Raw genomic sequence first — 26,553 nt, forward strand, 5'->3', positions numbered from 1 at the left:
AAGCAAGTTGAAGATGAAATGATCTCTAAAAGGCATATTGTTAAAGATCATAGAATCATAGAATGGTAGAGTTGGAAGGGACCTCCTGGGTCATCTGGTCCAACCCCCTGCTCAAAGCAGGATTCACTAGATCATCTCAGACAGATGTCTGTCCAGCCTCTGTTTGAAGACGTCCATTGAAGGGGAACTCACCACCTCTCGTGGCAGCCTGTTCCACTCATTAATCACCCTAACTGTCAAAAAGTTTTTTCTAATATCTAATCTGTGTCTCCTCCCATTTAGTTTCATCCCATTGCTTCTAGTCTTTCCTTGTGCAAATGAGAATAAAGATGATCCTTCTACAATGTGACAGCCCTTGACATATTTGTAGACAGCTATTAAGTCTCCTCTCAGTCTTCTTTTTTGCAAGCTAAACATTCCCAAATCCTGCAACCGTTCCTCATAGGACATGGTTTGCAGACCAGTCACCATTCTGGTCGCTCTTCTCTGAACTTGCTCCAGTTTGTCTATGTCTTTTTTAAAATGTGGTGCCCAAAACTGTACACAGTATTCCAGATGAGGTCTGACCAAAGAGGAGTAAAGACCGATAATGACTTCACGTGATCTAGACTGTATGCTTCTGTTAATACATCCCAGAATTGTATTTGCCTTTTTTGCTGCTGCATCACACTGTTGACTCATGTTCAGTCTATGATCTATTAGTATACCTAAGTCTTTTTCACATGTACTGTTGCTTAGCTCTATTCCTCCCATTCTGTATATGCTTTTTTCATTTTTATTGCCCAGATGTAGTACTTTGCATTTTTCCCTGTTAAAAACCATTCTGTTGGTTGCTGCCCACTGCTTCAGTTTATTTAGGTCTTTTTGAATCCTCTCTCTCTCTTCTCTAGTATTAGCTATCCCTCCTAGCTTTGTGTCATCAGCAAATTTAATCAGTTTACCCTCAATTCCTTCATCTAAATCATTGATAAAGATGTTGAACAATACAGGTCCCAGGACGGAGCCCTGTGACATATTTCAGTTGTATTTTAGGCAAATAAATATATATATTGTCTTTTTTTTTCTTTTTAAAAAATTACAATAAGGGAAATGGGCCTATACAAAAGTTTGGGCACGCTTGGAGATTTGTGTGCTTTGATAATTTTGACCAAGGTTTCTGACCTTAATTAGCCTGTTAGGGTTATGTCTTGTTCACTACCTGTAATGCACACGCCCGGGCTGAGTGGCGTGTGCGTGTATATGTAGTGATTCCACTGGACCGTGCCGGAGAGTGAATGCTTGGAGGGGCGTAACTAAGTATCCACCCGATCCGACCAGGGTCGCTCGACGGCATACGACGCCAGTGCACCAAGGAGGAACCGAGCAGAGGGACCAGGTGCTACTCCAGGACAGACCCCGGACACGGCTGTTGACCCACACAGGGGAATACAGGAACAGGCAGGTTAGGCTGGCACACAGACTGCTGGGTATAGGCAGACACGGCTGGTATGCAGACTGGCGGATGCTGGTAAGCACGACTGGTATGCAGGCAGGGAGGTACTGGCAGGTACGACAGGTTGGAGCACCGAGTGGATAGGACCCAGTACAGACTGGGACTCAGGAACAGAACCACAGATGTGGTGGACAAACACAGCAGAGTGAGGCCGCCCAGAGCGGCGAGCAAGAGCAGAACAAGACGAGACCGCCTGGAGCGGTGGGCGAGAGAAGAGCAGGACAAGGCCGCCTGGAGCGGTGAGCGAGAGAGGAGCAGGACGAGACTGCCGGAGCAGCGAGCAAAGGGTCAGAACAGAGCGAGACTGCCGGAGCAGCGAGCAAAGGGTCAGAGCAGAGCGAGACTGCCGGAGCAGCGAGCAAAGGGTCAGAGCAGAGCGAGACTGCCGGAGCAGTGAGCAAAGGGTCAGAGTAGAGCGAGACTGCCGGAGCTGTGAGCAAGGCAGAGCAGGCAAGAACCGCCGGAGCGGTGAGCAAGGCAGAGCAGAGGGGACAGGGCTCTGTTCACACGGAACAGACAGGAAGGGAAAGGCAGAACCAGGTACACACAGGATACTAGCAATGAAGTAGCGAGTGGACTCTAAACTCACAAACGGGAGTACAGGGACAACGAGTAGGAGTAGGTACGGGATAGATTCTGCAGGAAAAGGGAAGGTACGGACATAGAGAAAAACAGGTAACAGGCTAGGAGAGTATTCAGACAAGAACAGCAGCAAGATACAGGAGCGGGTCTAGGTATGCGGCCCCTAGAAGGCGGAACGAAAAGGCTAGGAGCGTGTACACACTGGCGTGGAAATACAGCCTCCAGGATAGGCAGAAGACAACAGGCTAGAAGATAGTTCAGACAGGACACAGTTCAGACACGGGAACTGATACCGCAAGACAGGAAGCATAGACAGGACCTGGCACATCAGTGACCAGAAGCCAACTGACAGAACACAATGCTCAGGCAAGGATTCCAGGAAAGTGCTGGGTTAAATACCAGGTGACAGACAGCAATAGGCTGAGGATGCACAAGGGGTGTGCCTGCAGCAGCTACAAGAAGCAGGAAGTGATCGGGCGCCGCCCTTAAGCAGCAGAAACAGAGGCAAGCAGACAGCATGGAGGGAAGCCAGGCTAGCAGACTGGACTGGAGATCAAGTGCGCGCTCTTGCACAGTGGGAGATGGACCACTATGCAAGGACGCCGCCAGGTATGTTACACTACCATCGTTAGGAAATGCCAGGTGATGAAAATTTCCCAGCTTTATAAAAACCAAGCCTCCTCTAACTTTATGCCAAAAAATCAGCAGCCATGGGTTATTCTAAGCAGCTGCCTAGCACTCTGAAAATGAAAATGGTGGAGGCCCATAAAGCAGGAGAAGGCTAAAAGAAGATAGCAAAGTGTTTTCAAGTTGCCCTTTCCTCAGTTTGAAATGTAATTAAGAAATGGCAGTTAACAGGAACAGTGAAGGTCAAGATAAGGACTGGAAGACCAAGCAAAATTTCAGTGAGAGCTGTTCGTACGATTGCTAGAGAGGCAAATCAGAACCCCTGCTTAACCTCAAAAGACCTACAGAAAGATTTAGCAGACTCTAGCTTTGTGGTTCATTGTTCTACTGTTCAGAGACACCTGCACAAATATGACCTTCATGGAAGAGTCATCAGAAGAAAACTTCTCCTGCAGCCTCACCATAAAATTCAGCATCAGAAGTATGCAAAAGAACATCTAAACTACCCTGATACATTTTGGAAACAAGTTCTATCGACCGAAAAGGTTAAAATAGAAGTCTTTGGCCACAATGATCAAAGGTATGTGTGGAGAAAAAAGGCCACCAAATTTCAGGAAAATAACATCTCGCCAACTATTAAGCATGGGGGTGGATCAGTCATGCTTTGGGGTTGTGTTGCAGCCGATGGTGCAGGGGACATTTCACGGGTAGAGGGAACAATGGATTCAATGAAATTTCAACAAATTCTTAATGCAAACATAACACCATCTGTAAAAAAGCTGAAGTTGAAAGGAGGATGGCTTCTACAAATGGTTAATGATCCTAAACAAACATCAAAATCCACAATAGGCTACCTCAAAAGTTGCAAGCTGAAGGTTTTACAATGGCCCTCACAGTCCCCTCTTCTGAACATCAATGAAAATCTGTGGCTAGACCTCAAAATAGCAGTGCATGCAAGATGACCAAGGAATCTCACAGAACTGGAAGGAATTTCCAAGGAAGAATGGATGAAAATCCCTCAAACAAGAATTGAAAGACTCTTGTCTTGCTACAAAAAGCTTTTACAAGCTGTGATACTTTCAAAACCGGGTGCTACTAGGTACTAACCATGCAGGATGCCCAAACTTTTGCATTGGTCCATTTTCCTTTTTCGTCATTTTTAAAATGTAAAAGATTAAAAAATATATATTTTTTGCCTAAAATACAAAGGAAATCTGTTATCTTTAACTTCAGGCCTTTTAGAGATCATTTCATCTTCAACTTGCTTAACTGTTCACAATAACAATAACTTTGACCAGGGGTGCCCAAACTTTTACATGCCACTGTAGATGCTGAGCATGATACAAATACTTGGCGAGCCTCTGAGCGTGCTCGCCAGAAGAGTTAACAATACACGCTTGATCAACACTAATTCCTGGTGAACGTGCATCACAAGGGTCAATCACAGAAAACTGCAAAGGTGTATGTCATCCTGGACATCAGAGTAACCGATCATTTGCAAGGTCAGAACTCTTTGATCTGTTTAACTTAAAGGGAAATGCTCATCCTTACACCCTGGGCACCTGTAGTGGCATTACGGAGGTCTCTGGGAGAAGGGCCAATGGACTCATAGTGTCTTCTTTCGGGAACAATGTGGAGATACTCCTACCCACTCTCGTTGAGTGCAACCAGATACCATCCAACAGAGAGGAGATCAAAACTCCAGAGGCTGCTCTTCCTCACTCTCATCTAAAAACTATAGCCAACAAGATACCAGTGCAAATATCCTGATTCTGCTTGGCAGAGACATTCTCCGGCTACACAAGGTACGTCAACAAATCAACGGACCACATAATTCTCCATTTTCTCAACATTTTGATCTAGGCTGGCTTATCATAGGTAATGTCTGCATAGAAAAGATGAAGAGACCTACAAGGATGATTCCTGGGTAGCACCTTTACCCTTTCATTCTCCAAGAACAAGGTTTCCTAAAAATCTGCAGCAAGCAACGGTGAGGTTTTCATGTTTAAAACGTAACATAAGAGAAAACAGAGATGGAGAAATATTTTGTCGACTTTATGCAGAATATCTTTGACAGAGGTCATGCAGAGCCTGCACCACCATTGAAGGAAGGAGAAGAATGCTGGTACCTTCCATCCTTTGGTGTCTATCACCCTCGCAAACCTAACCAAATCGGAGTGGTGTTTGACTCCAGTGCTCAGTATGAAGGCATCTCTCTCAATAGCTTGCTCCTAACTGGGCCTAACTTAAACAACATCCTTATAGGAGTACTGATATGCTTCAGACAAGAACCTGTTGCAGTAATCGCCAACAGTCAGCAAATGTTCCATTTTTTTTATTTTGAGAGAAGACAGTAGAAACTACCTCAGGTTTCTATGGCACAAGGACAATGACGTTCAAAAGGAGGTCGTAGACTACCGGATGAAGGTACTGTATATGTCTTCAGTAACAGACCCTCACCTGCCGTGGAAAACTATGGACTTGTGAGAGTGTGAAATGTGATAACAGCAGGAGAGCACTAGGACCCTGTGACTTTTGCCTGGCTAAGCTCAGAGGAGGGGCAGTGCAAGAAACTGTGTGTTTTAAGAGTGTCTTAGGTGTGAGAGGCTAGACAGGAAGTCTGTGAGAACTGAGCTGCAAGAAGATGCTGTCTTTACATGCTTCCCTGTGGAGTTTGTTTACCCCTTTCTCTGTTTAAGAACAAGTGCTGAACTGGGGAAAGCTGTGTGGCTCTGTGGAGTTTTGTGGAAGTCCATGCTGAGTGGATTAGAGACTTTGTGCTGAAGGAGTCACGTGTCGAGTGATAAAGGAAGGGACTGAGGAATCCATTTCTGTGACAGAGCACATGGTTGGTGTACTGGATAAGAGTGAGAGACTTCGGGAGGAAAGAAAGTATCTGGTGCCATTTCTACTGAGAGGATATTGACAAGTCTTTGTGAAGAGATCTTCCCAGACCTTAATCTGAGGCTACAGGACTAAAGTCCCCGGCGTGTGGGCTCGGCATCGGCTGACAAGACAAGGAATTTTTGCTGTTTTTGTGAACTTTGTTTTTGTTTTGGCGCCAAAGTTTTCCGGGACTAGCTGCAGCCACCGTGATTCACAGGCCTGTGATAGACTGCATCTGAGGTTAACGGTACCATAACTTTAAGATACCCGGGTATCCTGATAATAAGGGTATAAGAGCAATTTATATAGTTTCATGCATTATTATTGTTAATAGTGGTAGGATTGTATTCAGTGTGCCATCTCAGGGGGTCCCCATATACCGCCCTCACTAGACTGACTTTGTGTTTAGGTAAAATTGTTCCAGATCCCTAGAATAATTCACATAAGCTGGAAACCTTGAGATTGGCACATTGATTTCAGCTTTTGCTGATTGCGTGTATTTAGTAGAGACAGTGTCCCAGGCAGAACCTGAGACTGATTCATTCAATACTGAATTTTAGTCTAATCCCTGGTTTAGTAAAGAAAGTGTTGTTTATTTCTGCCTCTGTCTCAGTTTGTGACTCACTGGATCTCTCTCGGACCCCCGGTCATTAGAGTCAAACAGCCCAGGAAGGTGAGAGAGAGTATAGATCTGATGCTCATCTATTTGTGGAGAAGAACTTCTATGTAGATGATGGGCTTAAGTTTCTGCCCACAAGTGAAGAAGCAATTGATCTGCTCTCTAGAACTCAGGAAATGCTGTCGCCAGCAAACCTTAGACTTCACAAGATCATCTTCAACAGCCAGGAGGTAATGAAAGCATTTCCATCTGAGGACCATGCAACGAGCCTAAAGGATATCGATTCTGACGTTCCTTCTATGCAATGCAGCCTTGCTCTGCTTCGGGACATTAAACAGGACAAGTTATTATTCCAGGTGTCAGTCTATAATAAACCCTTCACTAAATGAGGAGTCTTACCTGTTGTGAACAGCATCTGTGATCCTCTTGGGTTTATAGCACCCATCCCTATTCAAGGCAAGATACTGTTGAGACAGTTGACCTCTGAGAACACGGACTGCAACACTTCACTACCGTCCCAGAAACAACAAAGGTGGGAGACAAGGAAGACATCTCTGAAGATCTTAGAACATCCTATCTTGTTGCCACATTGTTCCGCCTTAAAGGGGTATTCCCTTCTCCAAGATCTTATCCCAATATGTAGTAGGTGTAATAATAATAATATTAGCAAATATCTCCAATTAGAAATGTAGAATAGTATTTTTGATTCGCTTTGCCACTTACCTCATGTGCAGGCATTGCAGGACCTTAGGTATCCAGGGTTACAACCACTAGCAGCGAGCTAACTAACTTTCGCTATATCAGTGGACGTAACCATGGATACCTAAGGTCCTGCAATGCCTGCACATGAGGAAAGAGACATAGCGAATCAAAAATGGTATACTACATTTCTAATTGTAGGTATTTGCTAATATTATTATTATTACACCCAGGGCCGACGTCAGCATCCGGCGCACCCGGGCAAGTGCCGGGGCCCTAAGCAGACGGGGGGCCCACTCACGGTCGGGCACCCCGCCAGGCTATGGGCGGAGGAGAGCGGTGCCAGCACCCGCCCTTCTCCCCCATTTGCTCAGGGCCCCGGCAGCCGGACACTTACCTCTCCCTGTGCCTCCAGAGATCCGCTGTCTTCCTGCTGTGCGCTCCCTGTGACGTCTCAGGTGAGAGGGTGCGGTGATGTCTTTCCACCGCATCCTCCCCTGAGCCATCACAGGCAGCGCAGAGCGGGAAGACGCTAGCAACGAAGTCCAGACTTGAGCAGCGGCAGCAGGTGAGGAGGAGTGAGGTGAGTATTTGATTTTTTTTTTTTTTAATGTATGGAGGCATGGGGCATTATATGGTGGGGGTGACATCCGGCATGGGACATTATATGGGGGGGGGGTAACATCCTGCATGGGGCATTATAAAGAGGGGGGGGTGATATCCTGCATGGGGCATAATATGGTGGGGGAAAGGGACATCCTGCATGGGGCATTATATGGAGGGGAGGAACATCTTGCATGGGGCATTATATGGGGGGGAAAGGGACATCCTGCATGGGGCATTATATGGGGGGGAAGGGACATCCTGCATGGGGCATTATATGGGGGGGAGAAGTGACATCCTGCATGGGGCATTATATGAGGGGTGACATCCTGCATGGGACATTATATGGGGGGGAGGGACATCCTGCATGGGGGCATTATATGGGGGGGAGGGACATCCTGCATGGGGCATTATATGGGGGGAAGGGACATCCTGCATGGGGCATTATATGGGGGGAAGGGACATCCTGCATGGGGCATTATATGGATGGGGGGACATCCTGCATGGGGCATTACATGGGGGGAGAAGTGACATCCTGCATGGGGCATTATATGGGGGAGAAGGGACATCCTGCATGGGGCATTATATGGGGGGGAAGGGACATCCTGCATAGGGCATTATATGGGGGGGAGAAGTGACATCCTGCATAGGGCATTATATGAGGGGTGACATCCTGCATGGGGCATTATATGGGGGGTGACATCCTGCATGGGGCATTATATGGGGGGGAAAGGGACATCCTGCATGGGGCATTATATGGGGGGGAGTGACATCCTGCATGGGGCATTATATGGGGGTGACATCCTGCATGGGGCATTATATGGGGGGTGACATCCTGCATGGGGCATTATAAGGGGGGGGGGACAGCCTGCATGGGGCATTATAAGGGGGTTATAGCCTGCATAGGGCATTATGTGAGGGGAACGGAACAGCCTGCATGGAGCATTATATGGGGGTCAGTATCCTGTATGGAGCGTTATAAGGGGACCAGTATCCTGTACGGAGCATTTTATAGGGGCCAATATTCTGTATGGAGCGTTATATGGGGGCCAGTATTCTGTATGGAGCGTTATATGGAGGTCAGTATTCTGTATGGAGCGTTATATGGGGGCCAGTATTCTGTATGGAGCATTTTATGGGGGCCAGTATACTGTGTGAAGCGATTCACCAGTTTCTGAGCCATTGTGGAATTTACAATAGATATTGCTCATGTAATGTAAGAAGTGAAATCTTTGCATTGTACTATATATATTTCTCTGCGGTATCTGTGCATCATGAATCGTGGTATGTGTTAAAGGGGCCCACTGAGACTCTCTCGCCCGGGGCCCAGAAAAACCTGGAGCCGGCCCTGATTACACCTACTACATATTGGGATAGGATCTTGGAGATGGGAATACCCCTTTAAGGTACCTTTCAGCCTCCACCAGAAGAGAAGTTCACATTTTCTCTGACTCATCTACAGAGGTTATACCTGCAGTAGCCTATCTGAAGACCTCAGAAGCCATCAACAGGGTACATTGTGGATTTGTCCTGGACAAAGCCAAACTAGCCTCAAGGCCTGCTCACTCTGTACCAAGACTTAGGTCTTTGTGCTGCTGTACTGCTGGTGGAGGTTGCCGAAGTTGCCCCTGAACAGTGCCATCACAACTCCATTGACCTGCATCCAGCTTACCGAGGACTTGATTCATGGCTGCATCTAGCTTTTGTGACAACACCTGGCTGTCTTCCCCAACTTTCTACATGAGGACCCTTGTTCTGTTGATGCTAGCAGAACATTTGAACTTGAACAACCAGACACTGACGGAGAGATCAGACCAGCAGGCTCTAAACGCTGCATATCTATGACACCAAAGTTGAAGCTGAGGTCTCACCACTCTGGACACTTCTCAAGCTGGTCATCAGTCGTGCAGGCTGGTATTCACCTCACTTATATCTCCAAGTGCTTCATGAGAGAAGGCATCACATGAAGGACATTTGTACTGGACACAGCTTACGGCAGGGAGTATACCGCCATATACCTCCAGCTGTGTTAGGACATGGAACTTTCACCATTTTGATTGTTGGGTTGGTGGAAGTGTTTGCATGTTGCGGCTTCCCCAATCCGAAGATGGGTTTCCAATTGGACTTGGATTATCCTACTGTTGTGGACTTCAGGCCACCAACCGGAAAACTGGACTTACAACTGTTATAGCAATTGTTGTATGCTTGTGTGTTTCTTTTTTATCTTTTAGATTACAGATTGACGATGGACATCATCAGAAGACATCAAGTCAAAATGGATCATTGTGAAATCTAAAGATTTCAGATGGGGATTGTCATGTCCCATGATTTGGGAATCGTTCAGACAGTATTACACCATTATTGAGTTGTTTTATATTGCTGTTTCCTTGCTATTCAATAAGGTTTGCTGTCTTTAGAAGTTTATCCTTTCTCTCTCCCTGTCTCTCTCTGATGTAGCTATGATGTCAGTAACCCCTCCCTTCTTCCCCATTCTTTTTCCTCATTCACCATCTTCATCCATGTTAGAGTATGTGCCCACGATAAGAAGTCGCTGCTGCCGCGACGCTGCTGAACATCCGCGTGGCTTCCACCCTCATTATGCAAATGAACATCAGCAATTTTTTTTTTCACATGCGGACTCTCCTCATTGATGTTAGACTATGGGGAAAGTCCACATGCAGACCCGCAAGAGAAATTGACATGCTGCGGTCCTGAAAGACGCGCCGCATGTCAGTTTCCACGGGTGATCCACAGGTGCACGAAATTCCATACACTATGCTGTAACATCTGGAAGCTGCGGGTTTGACGCTGCATAAACACGCAGCTTCAAACCTGTAGCGGCTCCTGATTCTGGGCAGATACCCTTAGAAACTAGTGCTTTCAGCCTGTTTCTAAAAAAGTCCTTTTTACCTGATGTATGTTTGCAGATCATCAAGAATTCGGCTGGAAAAATAAATCCTCTTTTGAATCTTCATGCAGTCGAGTAAACTATCTTAGGACATCACTTTGTGTGAGTACGGTTAAAAAGAGACAGCCTAGAAATGGTGTCTCACAGCGCTCTATGCTTGCAGCTAAGCCATGGAGTAAGAAGAGTAGAGGACTACATGGGGCTACATGGCTCACTGGATGGCCAAACAGAACCAATCTATTCAGTCTGGAGTATAGTCAGAAACTCAGTTAAGTTTAGCGGAGAATCAATATTCGCCCACACGGATCCCCAGTAGGTACCAGTGAGCACTCACCCAGTTCCTGCTGGTCTATAATTCTTGATCTCGACCTTGACACACTGAGAATTCCAAATGTGACATGCAGAAGTAGTGATGTTGCTTCAAAAGCATCCAGCAACTATAAGAGTTAACACAGTCACAAGAGACAGGAAGTGTTGTGCTTCAGAAGCATCCAGCAACTAGAGGGGTTAACACAGTCACAGGAGACAGGGAGTGTTTAGCAGAACCCTAGGGGAATTGTGGAGAACTTGTTTATTAGTCTGGCTGAAGTCTAAGAGAAAATTGGTGTGTGATCTGTATCTCACAGAAGGCAAGTGAACAGAATTCAGGTCAGGAGGAAAGCTAAACATGGGTCAGATAAACTCCCTGAGCTAACTGTGCAGAGTATTATCGAGCAGAAAGATAAGGACTGGAAGGAATCGTGTCACCGGGATCATCTCCCTCATCAAACCCTCCCCCCTTCCATCTCTATGCAGGATAAAGAATGCTGTGCACTATTGTATCCTTGTGAAGGAAAAACCTGTGGTTGTGTATGCATAGAAGTGTGCTTCAAAGAGATCTAATCTGTGCTGAATTACGCTACTGAAGAGACTGACGTTACTGTGCCTGCTTTAATAGACTGTACTGTGGTGAAGCCTGTTGCTTCAAAGAGTTAAATGGTACTGGCCGTACTTGATTAAACGTCACTGTTCAACTGTTTATGAAGACTCGTCAGATGTTTCTAGTCAGCAATTGAATCTATCGTGTGCCTGAGAGAAGCTGCAGCCTATGGTCGCCCTGGGTAACGGTTCCCCCAGGATTCCAACGAATTCATGAAACCCGTCTCGCCCTATCTAAACCTAGCGGCAAGCGTGTAACACAAACTAGAAAATAACTGGCTGCTGCGGTGACCTGACTTCACTCGTGACTGGCTGAGTGGACTTTTCAGGCCATTTCCAGTGTGTTGAAGATACAACTAGAGGGCGTCTGGGTGAGCTCCGGAGTGGTACCTGCTGGGCATCGATGAAGGTGAGTAATGATTATATTTTTTTAACCAGACTGAGTCTTAAGAAATTTTCATTACCTGGAAAACCTCTTTTATAAAGAAGAAAACACAAATTTACTTCACCTTGATAAGTCCCTTAAAAAGTATAGAATCTTAAAGCTACCTAAGTTTGCTTTGGTTGTATTGTTCTAGGTTTCTATCCATTATTTTCTAATTAAGGCACTGTTCTTTTTCATATCATATGTTAACATATTGGGTTAGAGGTTTTACTTCAACCTTAAAAATTATGAAACTATATCAAAAAGAGCACTGCCTCCAGTTTCCGAATTTTTAAGGTTGAAGTTTAACCTATAACCCAATATGTTAACATTAGTGTTGAGCGAGCACTAAAATGCTCGGGAGCTCGAAGCTCGGGCCGTGCTCGTCGTGATACTCGGGTGCTCGACCCGAGCAACGAGCCCAATGTTAGTCTATGGGAGACCCGAGCATTTTTGCGGCGGCACCCCCGGCAGTCTGTAGAAAGCCTAAAAAGTGCCCAAAACGATAGTGACAGTGCTCAAAAGACATGGGGACAGCATGGGCATCGCCCCAGTAAGCATTTCTGACCCCCAGGTCACTGCTGTCAACAACGTGGTCAGAGGTATTAAGCCACTTTTACGGGCTCACAATAAAACGTTCAAAAACTAAACTGAAACGGTTTTCCTGTGAAATATGTTAAGGAACTTCCTTTCCAGGGTAAAGACTTGTGTATAAGGTAAAATAAATAACCAAAAACAAAAATACTCCTCCACACCTTGGGCTATGTTCACAAGTAGAATTTTTTATGCGTTTTTGCACTTTTGTGTTGCTTTCAACCGTCACAAATGCATTCACCGGGAAATGTCATTTTAATATTTTACAATCTTATCTGGCCATGTGCTGTGCGACACATGCATACAGTGCTGAAAAGACATGAGAACAGCATGGGGAAGACCCCTGGAAGCATGTCTGACACCCAGGTCACTGCCTATAAGTGTGTCCATCAGAAGTGATCCTTTCCACATCAGAAGATGCAGACTTGCAACTATCCCCGTGCAAGTCCTTGTCCCAGGGCAGTGTTCAATTGTACCTCCCCCATTCCTTGCAATGCAAGCGCAAGTATGCAGCCTGCCACCCACCCACCCCCAGGCTGCAATACCATACTGCTAGCTTGCTTGCACTTGAAATGGGGCCTTTTAGTTTGGAGGAGGCCGAAGCTGGCCACTACCTCATGGATGCTTCGGCAGCGAGGTATCCATACTCAGTCCCCAGCCGCCTGGCGGCCGGGTGTCCACGCTCGGTCCCCAGCCGCCAGGGGGCGGCCGGGTGTCCATACTTGGTCCCCAGCCGCCCCGCAGCCAGGTGTCCATACACGCTCTCCAGCCGCCTGGGGGGCGGCCGGGTGTCCATAAATGGTCCCCAGCCGCCACCATTTCTCCTTGGAACATCCCTCACACACTTTTCTTAGCCCGGCCTGCTTTAGGGCAGCATTTGATGAGCCCACCAGAGAACCAGACTCCTCCGGTGGGCCCTGGCTTCTCCATCAGGGGAGTTGAGAGTGCCAAGGTGAGGAGCATGATGATGATGATAGAAGTTAGCATCTGCTTTGTTTTCTTGGAATGCAAGCGTAAGTGTGCAACCAAACACCCACCCACCCCCAGGCTGCAATACCATACTGCTAGCTTGCACTTGAAATGGGGCCTTTTAGTTTGGAGGAGGCCGAAGCTGGCCACTACCTTATGGCTGCTTCAGCAGCGAGGTATCTATACTCAGTCCCCAGCCGCCCGGCGGCCGGGTGTCCACGCTCGGTTCCCAGCCGCCAGGGGGTGGCCGGGTGTCCATACTCGATCCCCAGCCACCTAGGGGCGGCCGGGTGTACATAAACGGTCCCCAGCCGCCCCCATTTCTCCTTGGAACATCCCCCCACACAATTTTCTTAGCCCGGCCTGCTTTAGGACAGCATTGGACGAGCCCACCAGAGAACCACACTCCTCAGGTGGGCCCTGGCTTCTCCATCAGGGGATTTGAGAGTGCCAAGATGAGGAGCATGATGATCATGATAGAAGTTAGCATCTGCTTTGTTTTCTTGGAATGCAAGTGCATGTATGTAGTAGCGGCCAGGCCTGAGGTGGTCAGCGTTTTGGCGCATATCCTACCTCCTCCGAGGATTGCTGGATGTTTTCCTGCTACTATCCCAGTTCTATGACTCCCGTTAAAACAAAGCTTCAGGTGATGAATGATGGATGAGGTGGTGGCAAAGGAGAAGGAGCAGGAGGAACAGGGACCATTCACATCAATATCAGGCCAGTCAACCACACATGTCTTGTAGGATATGTTTCTGTACCAAAAGGAGCAATATGGCTACACAGTTAAAGGGCATGCAGTGAGTGCAATGCCTACCAAAAATTTTGAGGCACTCCAATTCCCCTTGGAAGTGACATGGAGGTCAGAGGGCCTTAACTAAACTGTTTTTTCCATTTATAGAAACTGGGTCTCCTGTGCACTATTGGCCTAAGCAGTGAATGGAAGGCTTTCCAAAAATTATGAGGAACTGAAATGCCCCTTGAAACAGACGTGGATTACAGCATACTAAAAACCTTCTACACATTATTGGGGAGTGGGTCTCCCTTAGTGTTCGCCTATGCATTGAAAAGCAAAAGCTGACTAAAATTAGGAAGAAATGCAATGTCCGTTGGAAGAATGGTGGAGATCGCAGTGGAATAAAAAGACAATATCAATGCCCCTTGGAAAAGTGGTGGAGGTCGCAGTAGCTTAACAAGATTGTTTCAATGCCCCTTGGAAGAGATGTGGAGGTTGCAGTAGCTTAACAAGATGGTTTAAATGCCCCTTAGAAGAGCCATGCAGTACAGCATCTTAAAAACATTATTCCCATTAATGGGGAGTGGGTCTCCCATAGTCTTTGCCTATGCCTTCCAAGCAAAAGCTGCCAAAAATTAGGATGGAGGAACTTGCAATGCTGGCAACAAGGACCAAGGTCACCCTGGTGGTATAGTGGTGGTGGAGGCTGAGGATAAGGAGAAGAGCAAAATACAGCCGAAATGAGGAAGCGTATACCCATGTGTGGGTGTGAAGCGGTGCATGTGAATACACCTCCCGAAATAACACAGTGGATTTGACTTTATGTTACTCTGCTGTCATTTGGTGGTGATGAGAAGTCTGGCCCAATCCAGCCCTTGTTCATTTTGATAAGGGTCAGCTTGTCAGCATTGTCAGTTGACAGGCGAGTGCGCTTATCTGTTATAATTCCCCCAGCGGCACTAAAAACAAGCTCCGATAACACGCTAGCGGCAGGGCAGGCCAGGACCTCCAAGGCGTACAGAGAGAGTTCATTCCAAGTGTCCAGCTTGGATACCCAATAATTAAAAGGCACAGAGGAATCACGGAGGATGCTGGTACGGTCGGCAAGGTACTCCCTCACCATCTTTTGAAACTTTCCACTCCTTGTGAGAGTACCCCACGCCTCAGGGCCTGTAAGCTGGGTGGGTCTCAGAAAACTGACCCAGAACGTGTTCCCCTGCCTCTGCTGGATTGGAGTTGCGTCTCTCTCGCCTGTATGTCTTGGTTGGGCAACTAACTGTGACCTCCGCCGCTAGCGTGTTCAGATGGGAATTTTTTTAACAGTTCTGCAGCAAGGGCCTTCTGGTACTGTTCCATTTTTGTAGACCTCTCCACCTCAGGAATAAGAGAGTGAAAGTTCTCCTTGTAGTGAGGGTCTAAAAGTGTCACCAGCCAGTAATGACTGTCACCCAACATTTTTACTACGCGAGGGTCACGGTTAAGGCAGCGTAACATAAAGTCAGCCATGCGTGCCAGACTGGTAACGGGCACGACTTCCATGTCCTCACCAAGATGACGACTGACCATGCTCTCCTCCTCCTCCTCCCCCCTGTCCTCAGGCCACCCACGCTGAACCGACGGTATGACAGTTGTACAGGTACTACCGTCTACAGCGCAAGATACCAGCTCCTGTTCTTCCTCCTCCTCCTCCTCTCCCTCATTGTCCCCCAATGCACATTGGGATGAGATGAGGCTGGGCTGTGTGTAATCGCCCGCTACGGCTTCTTGATCCATCTCATCATACTCTGGCTGCAATGCCTCCTCTTTAATTCTCTGCAGAGAACGTTGCAAAAGACAGACAAGTGGGATGCTGATGCGAATGATGGCGTCATCGCCACTCACCATCTTGGTGGACTCCTCCAAGTTTGTCAGGATGGTACATATGTCAGACATCCAGGTCCACTCCTGAGGTCTTATGTGTGGAGTCTGACCTGAATATCGACGGACTTGTTGCAGTTGGTACTCCACAACTGCTCTCTTCTGCTCACAATTCCTTTGCAACATGTGGAGGGTAGAGTTCCAACGTGTTGGGACATCACACACCAGTCGGTGTGCCGGAAGCTGCAAACGCTGCTGCAACACAGCAAGGGCGGCGGAAGCTGTAGCCGACTTGCGAAAATGAGCTGACAGGTGGCGTACTTTGACGAGCAGATCTGGCAACTCAGGGTACGATTTTAGAAACCGCTGAACCACGAGGTTAAGCACATGAGCCAGGCATGGTACGTGTGTGATCTCGCCTCGCCTCAGAGCCGCCACCAGGTTACGGCCATTGTCACACACGACCATGCCTGGATGTAGGTTCAGCAGTCTCAGCCACAGATCTGCCTGCTCTTTCACAGCTGTCCACAACTCACAAGCAGTGTGAGGTTTCTTACCTAAGCTTATGAGTTTCAGCACAGCCTGTTGCCGCTTGGCTGAGGCAGTACTGCAGTGCTTCCAGCTTGTAACTGATGTGGTGATATCTGAGATGGTGGCTGAACATGAGGAAGAGGAGGATGATGATGCGCAGGAGCTGTACACTGTGGGGGCAACTCTGACTGACATAGGGCCCGCAATCCTCAGTGTGGGGAGGATGTGTTCCGTCCCAAGGTCCGACTGGGTCCCGGCTTCCACTATGTTTACCCAGTGTGCCGTCAGGGAGATGTACCGTCCCTGGCCACAAGCGCTTGTCCACGTGTCCGTTGTCAGGTGTACTCTCCCAGTAACTGCGTTGCTGAGGGCACGGCAGATGTTTTGGGACACGTGCTTGTGTAGTGCGGGGATAGCACACCGGGCAAAATAGTGTCGGCTGGGGACCCAGTACTGAGGGATGGCCACCGCCATAAGGTGGCGGAAGGATTCCGTCTCCACCAGCCTAAAAGGCAGCATTTCCAACGCAAGCAGTCGTGAAATGTGCGCATTTAGGACTGTGGCCTGTGGGGCGTTGGCTGCGAATTTGCGCTTTCGTTCAAAGCTCTGGGATATGGACAATTGAACGCTGCGGTGGGACGTGGATGTGGACGTTGATGCTGTTTCTTGAGAAACTGCCATAACAAGTGAAGACTGAGAGGAGGGGGCATCTTTGCATGCAATATGGACAGGGGATTGCCTTGCACGCACAACAGGGGGTTCTATTACACGCACAACAGCGGAAGAAGCAATGGTGACACCTGCTGACACTGGTCGTGGACCCTGGGGTACGCACCACAAAGTCGGGTGCTTTGCTGCCATGTGCCTGATCATGCTGGTGGTGGTCACCCCTGCTGATGCTGGCATGGCAGGTGGTACAAATGGCCTTTTTGGGGTTATCAGCAGAGTCTTTAAAAAAGTAGGAAGACCTACCGGTTGTACTGGCAACGTCCCTCGTGTTGGTGTTACAGGGAAAGGTTGCCTGCCTTCTGTCTGCGGCCACCACACTGCTTCTTCCTGCCTGTTGGGGTACTCTGCCTCCCTCCCCCTGTGTGCTGCTGGCCTCGCTCTGCGTGTCCTCCTGCCACGTTGGGTCAGTTACTAGATCATCCATCACCTCCTCCTCTTCCACACCACGATCCTCCTCCTCAGTTCGTGGCAATTGTGTCTCGTCATCGTCCACCTCTTGTGACAAATTGCCAGCGTCGACTTCCTGTGGCCGTGGCTGTTCAAATATTTGGGCATCGCTACATGGGATCTCCTCTTCCACCACTTCCAGCGGAGCAGGCGAGGGGCACAAATATGGAAATGGACCAATGAACAGCTCTTCAGAGTGTCCAAGTGTGGGATCAGTTGCTGTCTGACGACACTCGGCATGGTGGGAGGAAGGAGCATCAGGGTGAGGAGGAGTACGGCTACTAAAACTTGACCGTGTGGAAGACAGACCGGAGGTGGTGGTGCCCAGGTAACTGGAAGAATTATCTGCTATCCAATTAATAACCTGTTCACACTGATCAGTTCGCAATACTGGTGTTGTAGTAGTAATTCGGTCAAGAAGTGGGAGCGAGAATATGTGGCTGTTGGTTGTGGCACATTTTCACCTTGGCCACGACCCCGTGCTCTACACACACCATCACCAGAACGTCCAGTTCCACGTCCCTTGCCACGCGCCTTGCCCATTGTAAATGAAGTAAAATAGCTTACACTCGCACTATCAATGGAAAAAGGGTAATAAAAAGGAGATTAGAACGGTGGAAGAGGAAAACCACAGTTCTATTTGTCTGGCCTACACCAGAATCTTTTAAACAGATATATTTGTGACTGAACAGACAGGGAGACACAATTTTTTTTTTTTACGTAAAACAGGCCAAAAGCTGGATAATACAGAGATTTGAACCGTGGAACTGCAAAACCACAGTTCTAATTTACTGGCATATACCAGACTTTTTTTAATAGATATATTTGGGGCTGAACAGTCAGCGACACACTCAAACTGTTTTTTTTTATGTAAAAAAGGCCCAAAAGTGGATAATACAGAGATTTGAACGGTGGAACTGCAAAACCACAGATGTATTTTTCTGGCCTACACCAGACTCTTTTAAACAGATATATTGGTGTCTGACCAATCAGGGAGACACTATTTACAGTTTTTTTTACGGCAAAAAATGCCAAAAACAGGATAATACAGAGATTTGAACCGTGGAACTGCAGAACCACAGTTATATTTTTCTGGCACACACCAGACTCTTTTAAACAGATATATTGGTGTCTGACCAGTCAGGGAGAAACTATTACAGTTTTTTTTACGGCAAAAAATGCCAAAAACAGGATAATACAGAGATTTGACCCGTGGAACTGCAAAACCACAGTTATATTTTTCTGGCCTACACCAGACTCTTTTAAACAGATATATTGGTGTCTGACCAGTCAGAGAGACACTATTACAGTTTTTTTTACGGCAAAAAATGCCAAAAACAGGATAATACAGAGATTTGACCCGTGGAACTGCAAAACCACAGTTATATTTTTCTGGCCTACACCAGACTCTTTTAAACAGATATATTGGTGTCTGACCAGTCAGGGTGACACTATTACAGTTTTTTTTTACGGCAAAAAATGCCAAAAAAGGATAATACGAGAGATTTGACCCGTGGAACTGCAAAACCACAGTTCTATTTTTCTGGCCTACCCAAGACTTTTTTAAACAGGTATATTGGTGTCTGAACAGTCACAGACACACTAAAAAAATTTTTTTTTGGGGGGGGGATACCAAAGGGTTAATAAGACGCGTATTTGGACAGTCTGACTAAGGAAAAAAAAACAGGATTTAGATGAAAAAAAAAAATTTTCCTGGCCCCTGAGACCGGGGTGATAAGTCTAGCAATTTGACCAACAGGAGCACACAGGACTGTAATGCAGCATTTTCTGGTATAACCACTGCGTCTCCTATACAGCCTGCCTGCCTGATATCTGGGATGGATATTAGTCCTGAGAAGGACTGTTTGTTTGATCTGGCAGGCTTTAGAGACCCTACACTAACTATTTCGGAGTATAAATCTCTCTCTAGCTCAGCAGCACTGACCCTACACTGGCTGATCTGAAGCGACTGTGTCCAAGATGGCGGCGCCCGGTTTTAATTACTCGAGGTGATGCTGTGCGGCCATCCAATCACTGTAATGCCCACAAACAACATAGCTGAGGCATTAAAGTGACTGGCTGGCAATCCCTGCATGTTCATTGGCTCTGTAAAGAGCGCAAAACGTGCAGGGCGGTGACCCGAGCTCCCTCCTGAGTAACCCGGAAATGCTCGGTGCTCGCCGAACATCCCGAGTAGTGAGATGCTCGGGCGAGTACCGAGCAGTGTTGAGCATGCTCGCTCAACACTAGTTAACAAATGATATGAAAAAGAACGGCGCCTTAATTGGAAAATAGGTTTTAGCAGCATGAGGTCTGTCGTAGAGATGAGCGAATGTTTTGATGTTTGGGTTGACAGCACGGGAATCAGGGCCTGTTATCGGCTGTAATATTATTACCGCCGGTAACAGCGCTGTGGGGTCATGCTGTCAGCATAATCCCTGCTGCTGTGACAGTTACCCGCGGTAAAAAGCTTACTGCAGGTGACAGGCGCAGGCTGATGGGGCTACTACCGCCATCATCCGGCGCCTCCTGTCACTGTACACAAGCGCCAATGATGGGAGAAGTAATCTCTCATCAGCACGCATGTGCGATGAAAGTGAAAGTAAAAAAAATTAAAAATAAATAAATATTTCAATAAAAATAATAAAACACTTTATACTCACCTACCATTTACCTGCACTTGACCCCAATGTACTCATCCTCCCACAATATACTCAACTTACACCTAGTCCCCGAAGCCCATGGTCACTTGCAATTAAGGTAAAATAATAAACCAACCTCATCCTCACCTGTCCGCCACAGTCAATATACCGAGTGTCCCAAGACGATATCAGTGATAGCACGGCCACATCTGGAGATGTGACCATCCTATCAGGCAGCCGGCGATACACTGACAGGAGCGCGCTCGCTCCCACAGTGTTTCACGAGAAGTTGTCGGCTGTGGTCATTCGAGTTCACACAGCTGATCATCAGCTGTTTGAACTCCAGTGATCTTAGTGCCGGCATCTTCTCGCGATACACTGCGGGAGGCATAGCTGTCAGTGTATCGCCGGCTGCCAGAAAGCACAGTCACATCTCCCGATGTGGCCGTGCTATCACTGAGATCGTCATGGGACACTCGGTATATCGACTGTGGCGGACAGGTGAGGATGAGGTTGGTTTATTATTTTACCTTTATTGCAGGTGACCATTGGCTTTGGGGACTAGGTGTAAGGTGAGTATATGGTGTTTTTTTTTTTTTTATAGGAGATGAGAACATCGAGGACAAGGTGTAGGTAAGTGGTAGGTGAGTATAATGTGTTTTATTATTTTTATTTAAATATTTATTTAACTTTTATTTTACTTTTCACTATCACCGCGCAAACTCCCTGATGAGAGATTACTTCAGCGGCGCTTGTGTACAGTAACAGGAGGGGTTGGATGACGGGGTTAGTAGACTCATCAGCCGGCGCCTGTCACCCGTGATAAGCTTTTTACCGCTGGTGACTGTCATAGCTGCGGGATCATGCTGACAGCTGACTGCATGATCCTCGCAGCGCTGTGACCGATGGTAGCCTTCTTACCGCCGGTCACAGCCCCTGATTCCCACGCTGTCACGCAGATGACAGCATGGGAAACCAGGGATGTTTGTGTTCGGGGCCGACTTTTGCCAATTTTTGCGCAAAAGAACACGAATCCGAATGTGCCGTATTCGTGCCGAATTTGAAACTGGCGATCATTCGCCGAACAAATTCACTCATCTCTAGTCTGTCGGTTGACATAATTTTAATAGACATTAACAGACATGAAATGATGGAAACTGACAGACCTCATTATACATTATTGGAGTTCATCAGATGCTGTTGTCATATGATGGATCCCTGGCATTGCATCAATGTTTCCATTATAAATAGAAGTCACAATTCAGATGTGAACAAGGCATATTAACATAGTATTTTTTTGTATCCAGATCCATCATATCATCTGAGGATGTTGAGCATCTATCATGTTTTCATTTGAAAATGCTGATGCAAAATATCGTTGCTGTAAAGTGCTGTTATACAATCTTGTATACTGATAATTTCTCGAAAGTCAACAGATGGAAACAAATAGCTCTGGATAATTTTCAAAGCTATAGAAAATTATAGAAAAACAGGCTGACATGCTATCAAATAAAAAAATATACAGTACAGACCAAAAGTTTGGACACACCTTTTCATTTAAAGATTTTTCTGTATTTTCATGACTTTGAAAATTGTACATTCACACTGAAGGCATCAAAACTATGAATTAACTCATGTGGAATTATATACTTAACAAAAAAGTGTGAAACAACTGAAAATATGTCTTATATTCTAGGTTCTTCAAAGTAGCCACCTTTTGCTTTGATGACTGCTTTGCACACTCTTGGCATTCTCTTGATGAGCTTCAAGAGGTAGTCACCGGAAATGGTTTTCACTTCACAGGTGTGCCCTGTCAGGTTTAATAAGTGGGATTTCTTGCCTTATAAATGGGGTTGGGACCATCAGTTGTGTTGTGCAGAAGTCAGGTGGATACACAGCTGATAGTCCTACTGAATAGACTGTTAGAATTTGTATTATGGCAAGAAAAAAGCAGCTAAGTAAAATGGCCATCATTACTTTAAGAAATGAAGGTCAGTCAGTGCGAAAAATTGGGCAAACTTTGAATGTGTCCCCAAGTGCAGTTGCAAAAACCATCAAGCGCTACAAAGAAACTGGCTGACACGAGGACCGCCCCAGGAAAGGAAGACCAACAGTCACCTCTGCTTCTGAGGATAAGTTTATCCGAGTCACCAGCCTCAGAAATCGCAGGTTAACAGCAGCTCAGATTAGAGACCAGGTCAATGCCACACAGAGTTCTAGCAGCAGACACATCTCCTCAACAACTGTTAAGAGGAGACTTTGTGCAGCAGGCATTCATGGTAAAATAGCTGCTAGGAAACCACTGCTAAGGACATGCAACAAGCAGAAGAGACTTGTTTGGGCTAAAGAACACAAGAAATGTACATTAGACCAGTGGAAATCTGTGCTTTGGTCTAATGAGTCCAAATTTGAGATCTTTGGTTCCAACCACCGTGTCTTTGTGCGACGCAGAAAAGGTGAACGGATGGACTCAACATGCTTGGTTCCCACCGTGAAGCATGGAGGAGGAGGTGTGATGGTGTGGGGGTGCTTTGCTGGTGACACTGTTGGGGATTTATTCAAAATTGAAGGCATACTGAACCAGCATGGCTACCACAGCAACTTGCAGCGGCATGCTATTCCATCCAGTTTGCGTTTAGTTGGACCATCATTTATTTTTCAACAGTACAATGACCTCAAACACACCTCCAGGCTGTGTAAGGGCTATTTGACCAAGAGGGAGAGTGATGGGGTGCTACGCCAGATGACCTGGCCTCCACAGTCACCAGACCTGAACCCAATCGAGATGGTTTGGGGTGAGCTGGACCGCAGAGTGAAGGCAAAGGGGCCAACAAGTGCTAAGTATCTCTGGGAACTCCTTCAAGATTGTTGGAAGACCATTTCCGGTGACTACCTCTTGAAACTCATCAAGAGAATGCCAAGAGTGTGCAAAGCAATCATCAAAGCAAAAGGTGGCTACTTTGAAGAACCTAGAATATAAGACATATTTTCAGTTGTTTCACACTTTTTTGTTAAGTATATAATTCCACATGTGTTAATTCATAGTTTTGATGCCTTCAGTGTGAATGTACAATTTTCATAGTAATGAAAATACAGAAAAATCTTTAAATGAGAAGGTGTGTCCAAACTTTTGGTCTATACTGTATGTAAAATTCTGGTTTCAACTGTGTATATATATATATATATCATGGTGCGTGTATGTGTATATATATATATAAATATATATATATACACATACACGCAGCATGATGGAAACAGCAGTCCAATGGAAATAAGTAAAAAACGTGGACTTTATTTACCCAGATACATACAAGACTTTTAATGAATTTAGTGCATCTTTTCAGCCTGCCTGCGCACCAGGGTCAGAAATGTACTCCAGTCATGAGCCACGGGACAGTTTTGCTATAATTCACTCAGATTCTGGCATAAATTATTACAAAATCTGTTGAGCTGTTCTAGGTCACACTTTTCCTCTAAGCCATGCTCTCTTTTCAGAAATTCTTTCATACCAGTTTCTCCGCATGAAGTGACAAATTCTCCGTTATATCGTTTACTTACCCCCATATTTTTCCATATTTTTTGAAACATTCCATGTCACATTCAAAAACTCCCTAAAAACAAAAAAAGTATTTGCTTTACTAGTAAGTAGTAAAAAAGCGATAATCTGCAAACTAAGAAAAGAACATTGTTAGATGTAGATAGAGTAACTGGTTTATAAAGTCGGTTATTACAGGCAGATGTAGCAAGCTCTCACAAAACACAAAAATCAGCGAGATATATTATTCATCTTGAAATTGGGACATTGCTCTGTCTCTGGTGTGTGATGACATTTCTGCTTCTGTTATACAATCTCATATGCTACTTCTCTAACATTCAAAATTGCTGCTACATGTTCCATTTTCTGCACCGAGCTCTAGAGCATGGGTGCACAACTTTTTTTGGCCCATGGCCACATTGTCATACTGAACGAATCCAGGGGCTGCGCTAAAAATTAAAGTTGTATTACCTTCCGTGACATTTGGGGCTTATCGAAAGTATATAAAATAAATGTCTGATAAGTACAAATTCAAATTCCAGAACTCTTACCTCCAAAAATCAGCCCTCTAATGCTATGTTCACATTGAGTTTTTTTTTACGAGAATTTAGAAATAGATTCTGTTCCTAAATCCACATCAAAAACCATGTCAAATACTCTTTGAACAAGTTTCCGACTGATTTTAATGAGTAAAGTTCCTTTAGTGTATAAGCAGGTATCAGAATGCAACAGCGGAGACACAGGCAGAACAACAGTATATTTATTTTATTTAACAAGTAATATTAATTATAAAACACATATTATATGGTAACAATTTCCTTATAATGTTTGGCAGTAAATCACATCACAGAATAAATTATCAGAATACACTAGAATTCAGGGGCTGGTAGTTTAAAATGATCTACTGGAGGGAAGGGGAACTAGATTGTCATTAAGTATACTGGGCAAGGTTTCCCCCATCACTCTCTATCCACTTTCGCGATGTCGCTCTGGCGTCTGCTGGTCCCCGTTTGACTACTGTCTTTCCCTTTATCTGTGCCCGGTACCACGTGTCTCTGGCGCACACATCTGAGAACCATGCCCTGCAGCCTGCTCCCGACCTGTCAACCTACGTCACCTGGGTGAGGAACCTTGACTGGCATTGCTCGGGTCTTCAGGGCTTGACCATTGACATCTGGGCGGATATGCGGCACTTTTCTTCCTGACAGGAGCTCCGGTCGCTGCTGTCGCTCCTCCCTTCTCTCTCCTTGGTGCCAGAATCACCTCAGAACTTGCACACGCGCTGTTTTTCTCTGACAATACTGTACCCGGGCTCCTGATCAGACTCCTCCCCTTTGCCACATCTCCTCGCTGTTCTGGTTCCACAGTGTCTTGTCTCTTTACAAGTGGACACAGTGCTGTTTTTTTCACGTTATTTTGAACATTTCACAGTAAAACCAATATGAAGCTTATTCAAAGAGTATTTGAAGCATTTTTATGTGCATCTGCAGTAAAATCCTTTTCTAAATCCTTGTAAAATACTGTGTGAATAAGCCCAAAAGAGGAAGAGGTCATGCACACGGCTCTCTTCAATAGACCATGAGTTTTTGCTTACTGCCTAAAGATTCGGAACTAGTATTGAGCATTCCGATACTGAAATATCGGGTATCAACCGATATTCGCTGTATCGGAGTTCCGATACTGAGTTCCGATACTTTTAGAATATCGAATACCGGAATCGGAAGTTCCCATAATGCAATGAGCTAGTTTGATTTTATTCAGCCAATCAGGATCCTAAGAAGTGTGGGCACATCCTGTTAGGCATGTTAACTAATGGCATGGCTGTGATTGGCTGATGAAATGATGTCATGACGCACTATAAAAGCCGCCGCCGCCATTTTGTGTTCACTCTGCTGTGAATTCAGTTAGGGACAGGACGCTGCTGTTCTGAGGGACAGTTTGAGATAGCGATTTGCTTTATTGTGCTTTACCCAGGCTACTTTATAAACTGCTGTGCGAGAAGCTTTCTTTTGCCTTGCAGCGCTAGTGCACAGTTCTCTGCACTGTTCACGGCTGTCTGCGAGGTCTCTGCGTGTGAGTGCTGCTCATGCTGTAGTGTGTTCTGCAGCCACGTCCAGTTGTAGTCCGCTCAGCGTGCGTCACTGCCTCATACATTGTCCTTTTTTGCATTAGTGCTGCTAATTTTTCATGATTTCTCCTATTAGTGTGGTTCCATCCGTATCCAGCTACATTGCTTCCAAACACACTATATAGGAGTAGATAGAGAAGCCTTTCTGCAGCCTTGTGCCCTGCAGCCCCAGCCAGATTAGTATTAGCCTATTTTTTGTAGCCTCATCTATTGCATTGTAGGTTACCTTCCTGCATTGTAATAGCTAAAAAAAGTTTGTGATACTATCGGTTTTACATCTTTGGGCACATCCAGTGTCTTTTTGTTATAAAAAAAAACATAAATAAAGTTCACCAAACACTCCACTTTACAGTTGTGTAGGCCACATTAGCTCATATTAAAGTCTAGTCCACACTAGTGTTTCTTATACCTGTTAGCAGCTGTTCAGGAATAAGCACACTAAGCCCTTAGTACTTTTCTGCCTATCTTTATCAGTCTACCAAGATGAAGAAGGCAGGGAGTAAGGCATGTGGTCGTGGGCGTGGGCGTGGAGTTTCTGCAGGGAGAGGACTTGGGGATTCTGTGCCTGCTGCGGGCACCAGTGACTCAGCATCCCCCAGTTTTACCAGGGAACAGTCCTTTATGCGC

At 46.1% G+C, this 26,553-nt stretch overlaps 1 protein-coding gene across 5 annotated transcripts in view; it reads right to left on the bottom strand.

The window, feature by feature from the left end:
* Positions 1–26,553, bottom strand: part of LOC141156801 (cytochrome P450 3A29-like) — a 93,329-nt gene that overhangs the window by 33,741 nt on the left and 33,035 nt on the right. For 2 of the 5 annotated variants that reach the window (XM_073643216.1, XM_073643199.1), the window contains one exon: positions 23,822–23,874. The exons of the other annotated variants lie outside the window; for them this stretch is intronic. In XM_073643216.1, coding sequence (XP_073499317.1) covers positions 23,822–23,874 — 53 coding nt within the window. The remainder of the gene's footprint in view (positions 1–23,821; positions 23,875–26,553) is intronic. 5 annotated transcript variants of the gene reach the window in all.

Source organism: Phyllobates terribilis, unplaced genomic scaffold, assembly GCF_046119375.1.
Source record: "Phyllobates terribilis strain yellow unplaced genomic scaffold, ASM4611937v1 Scaffold_1__5_contigs__length_1240528914, whole genome shotgun sequence".
Lineage (NCBI taxonomy): Eukaryota > Metazoa > Chordata > Amphibia > Anura > Dendrobatidae > Phyllobates > Phyllobates terribilis.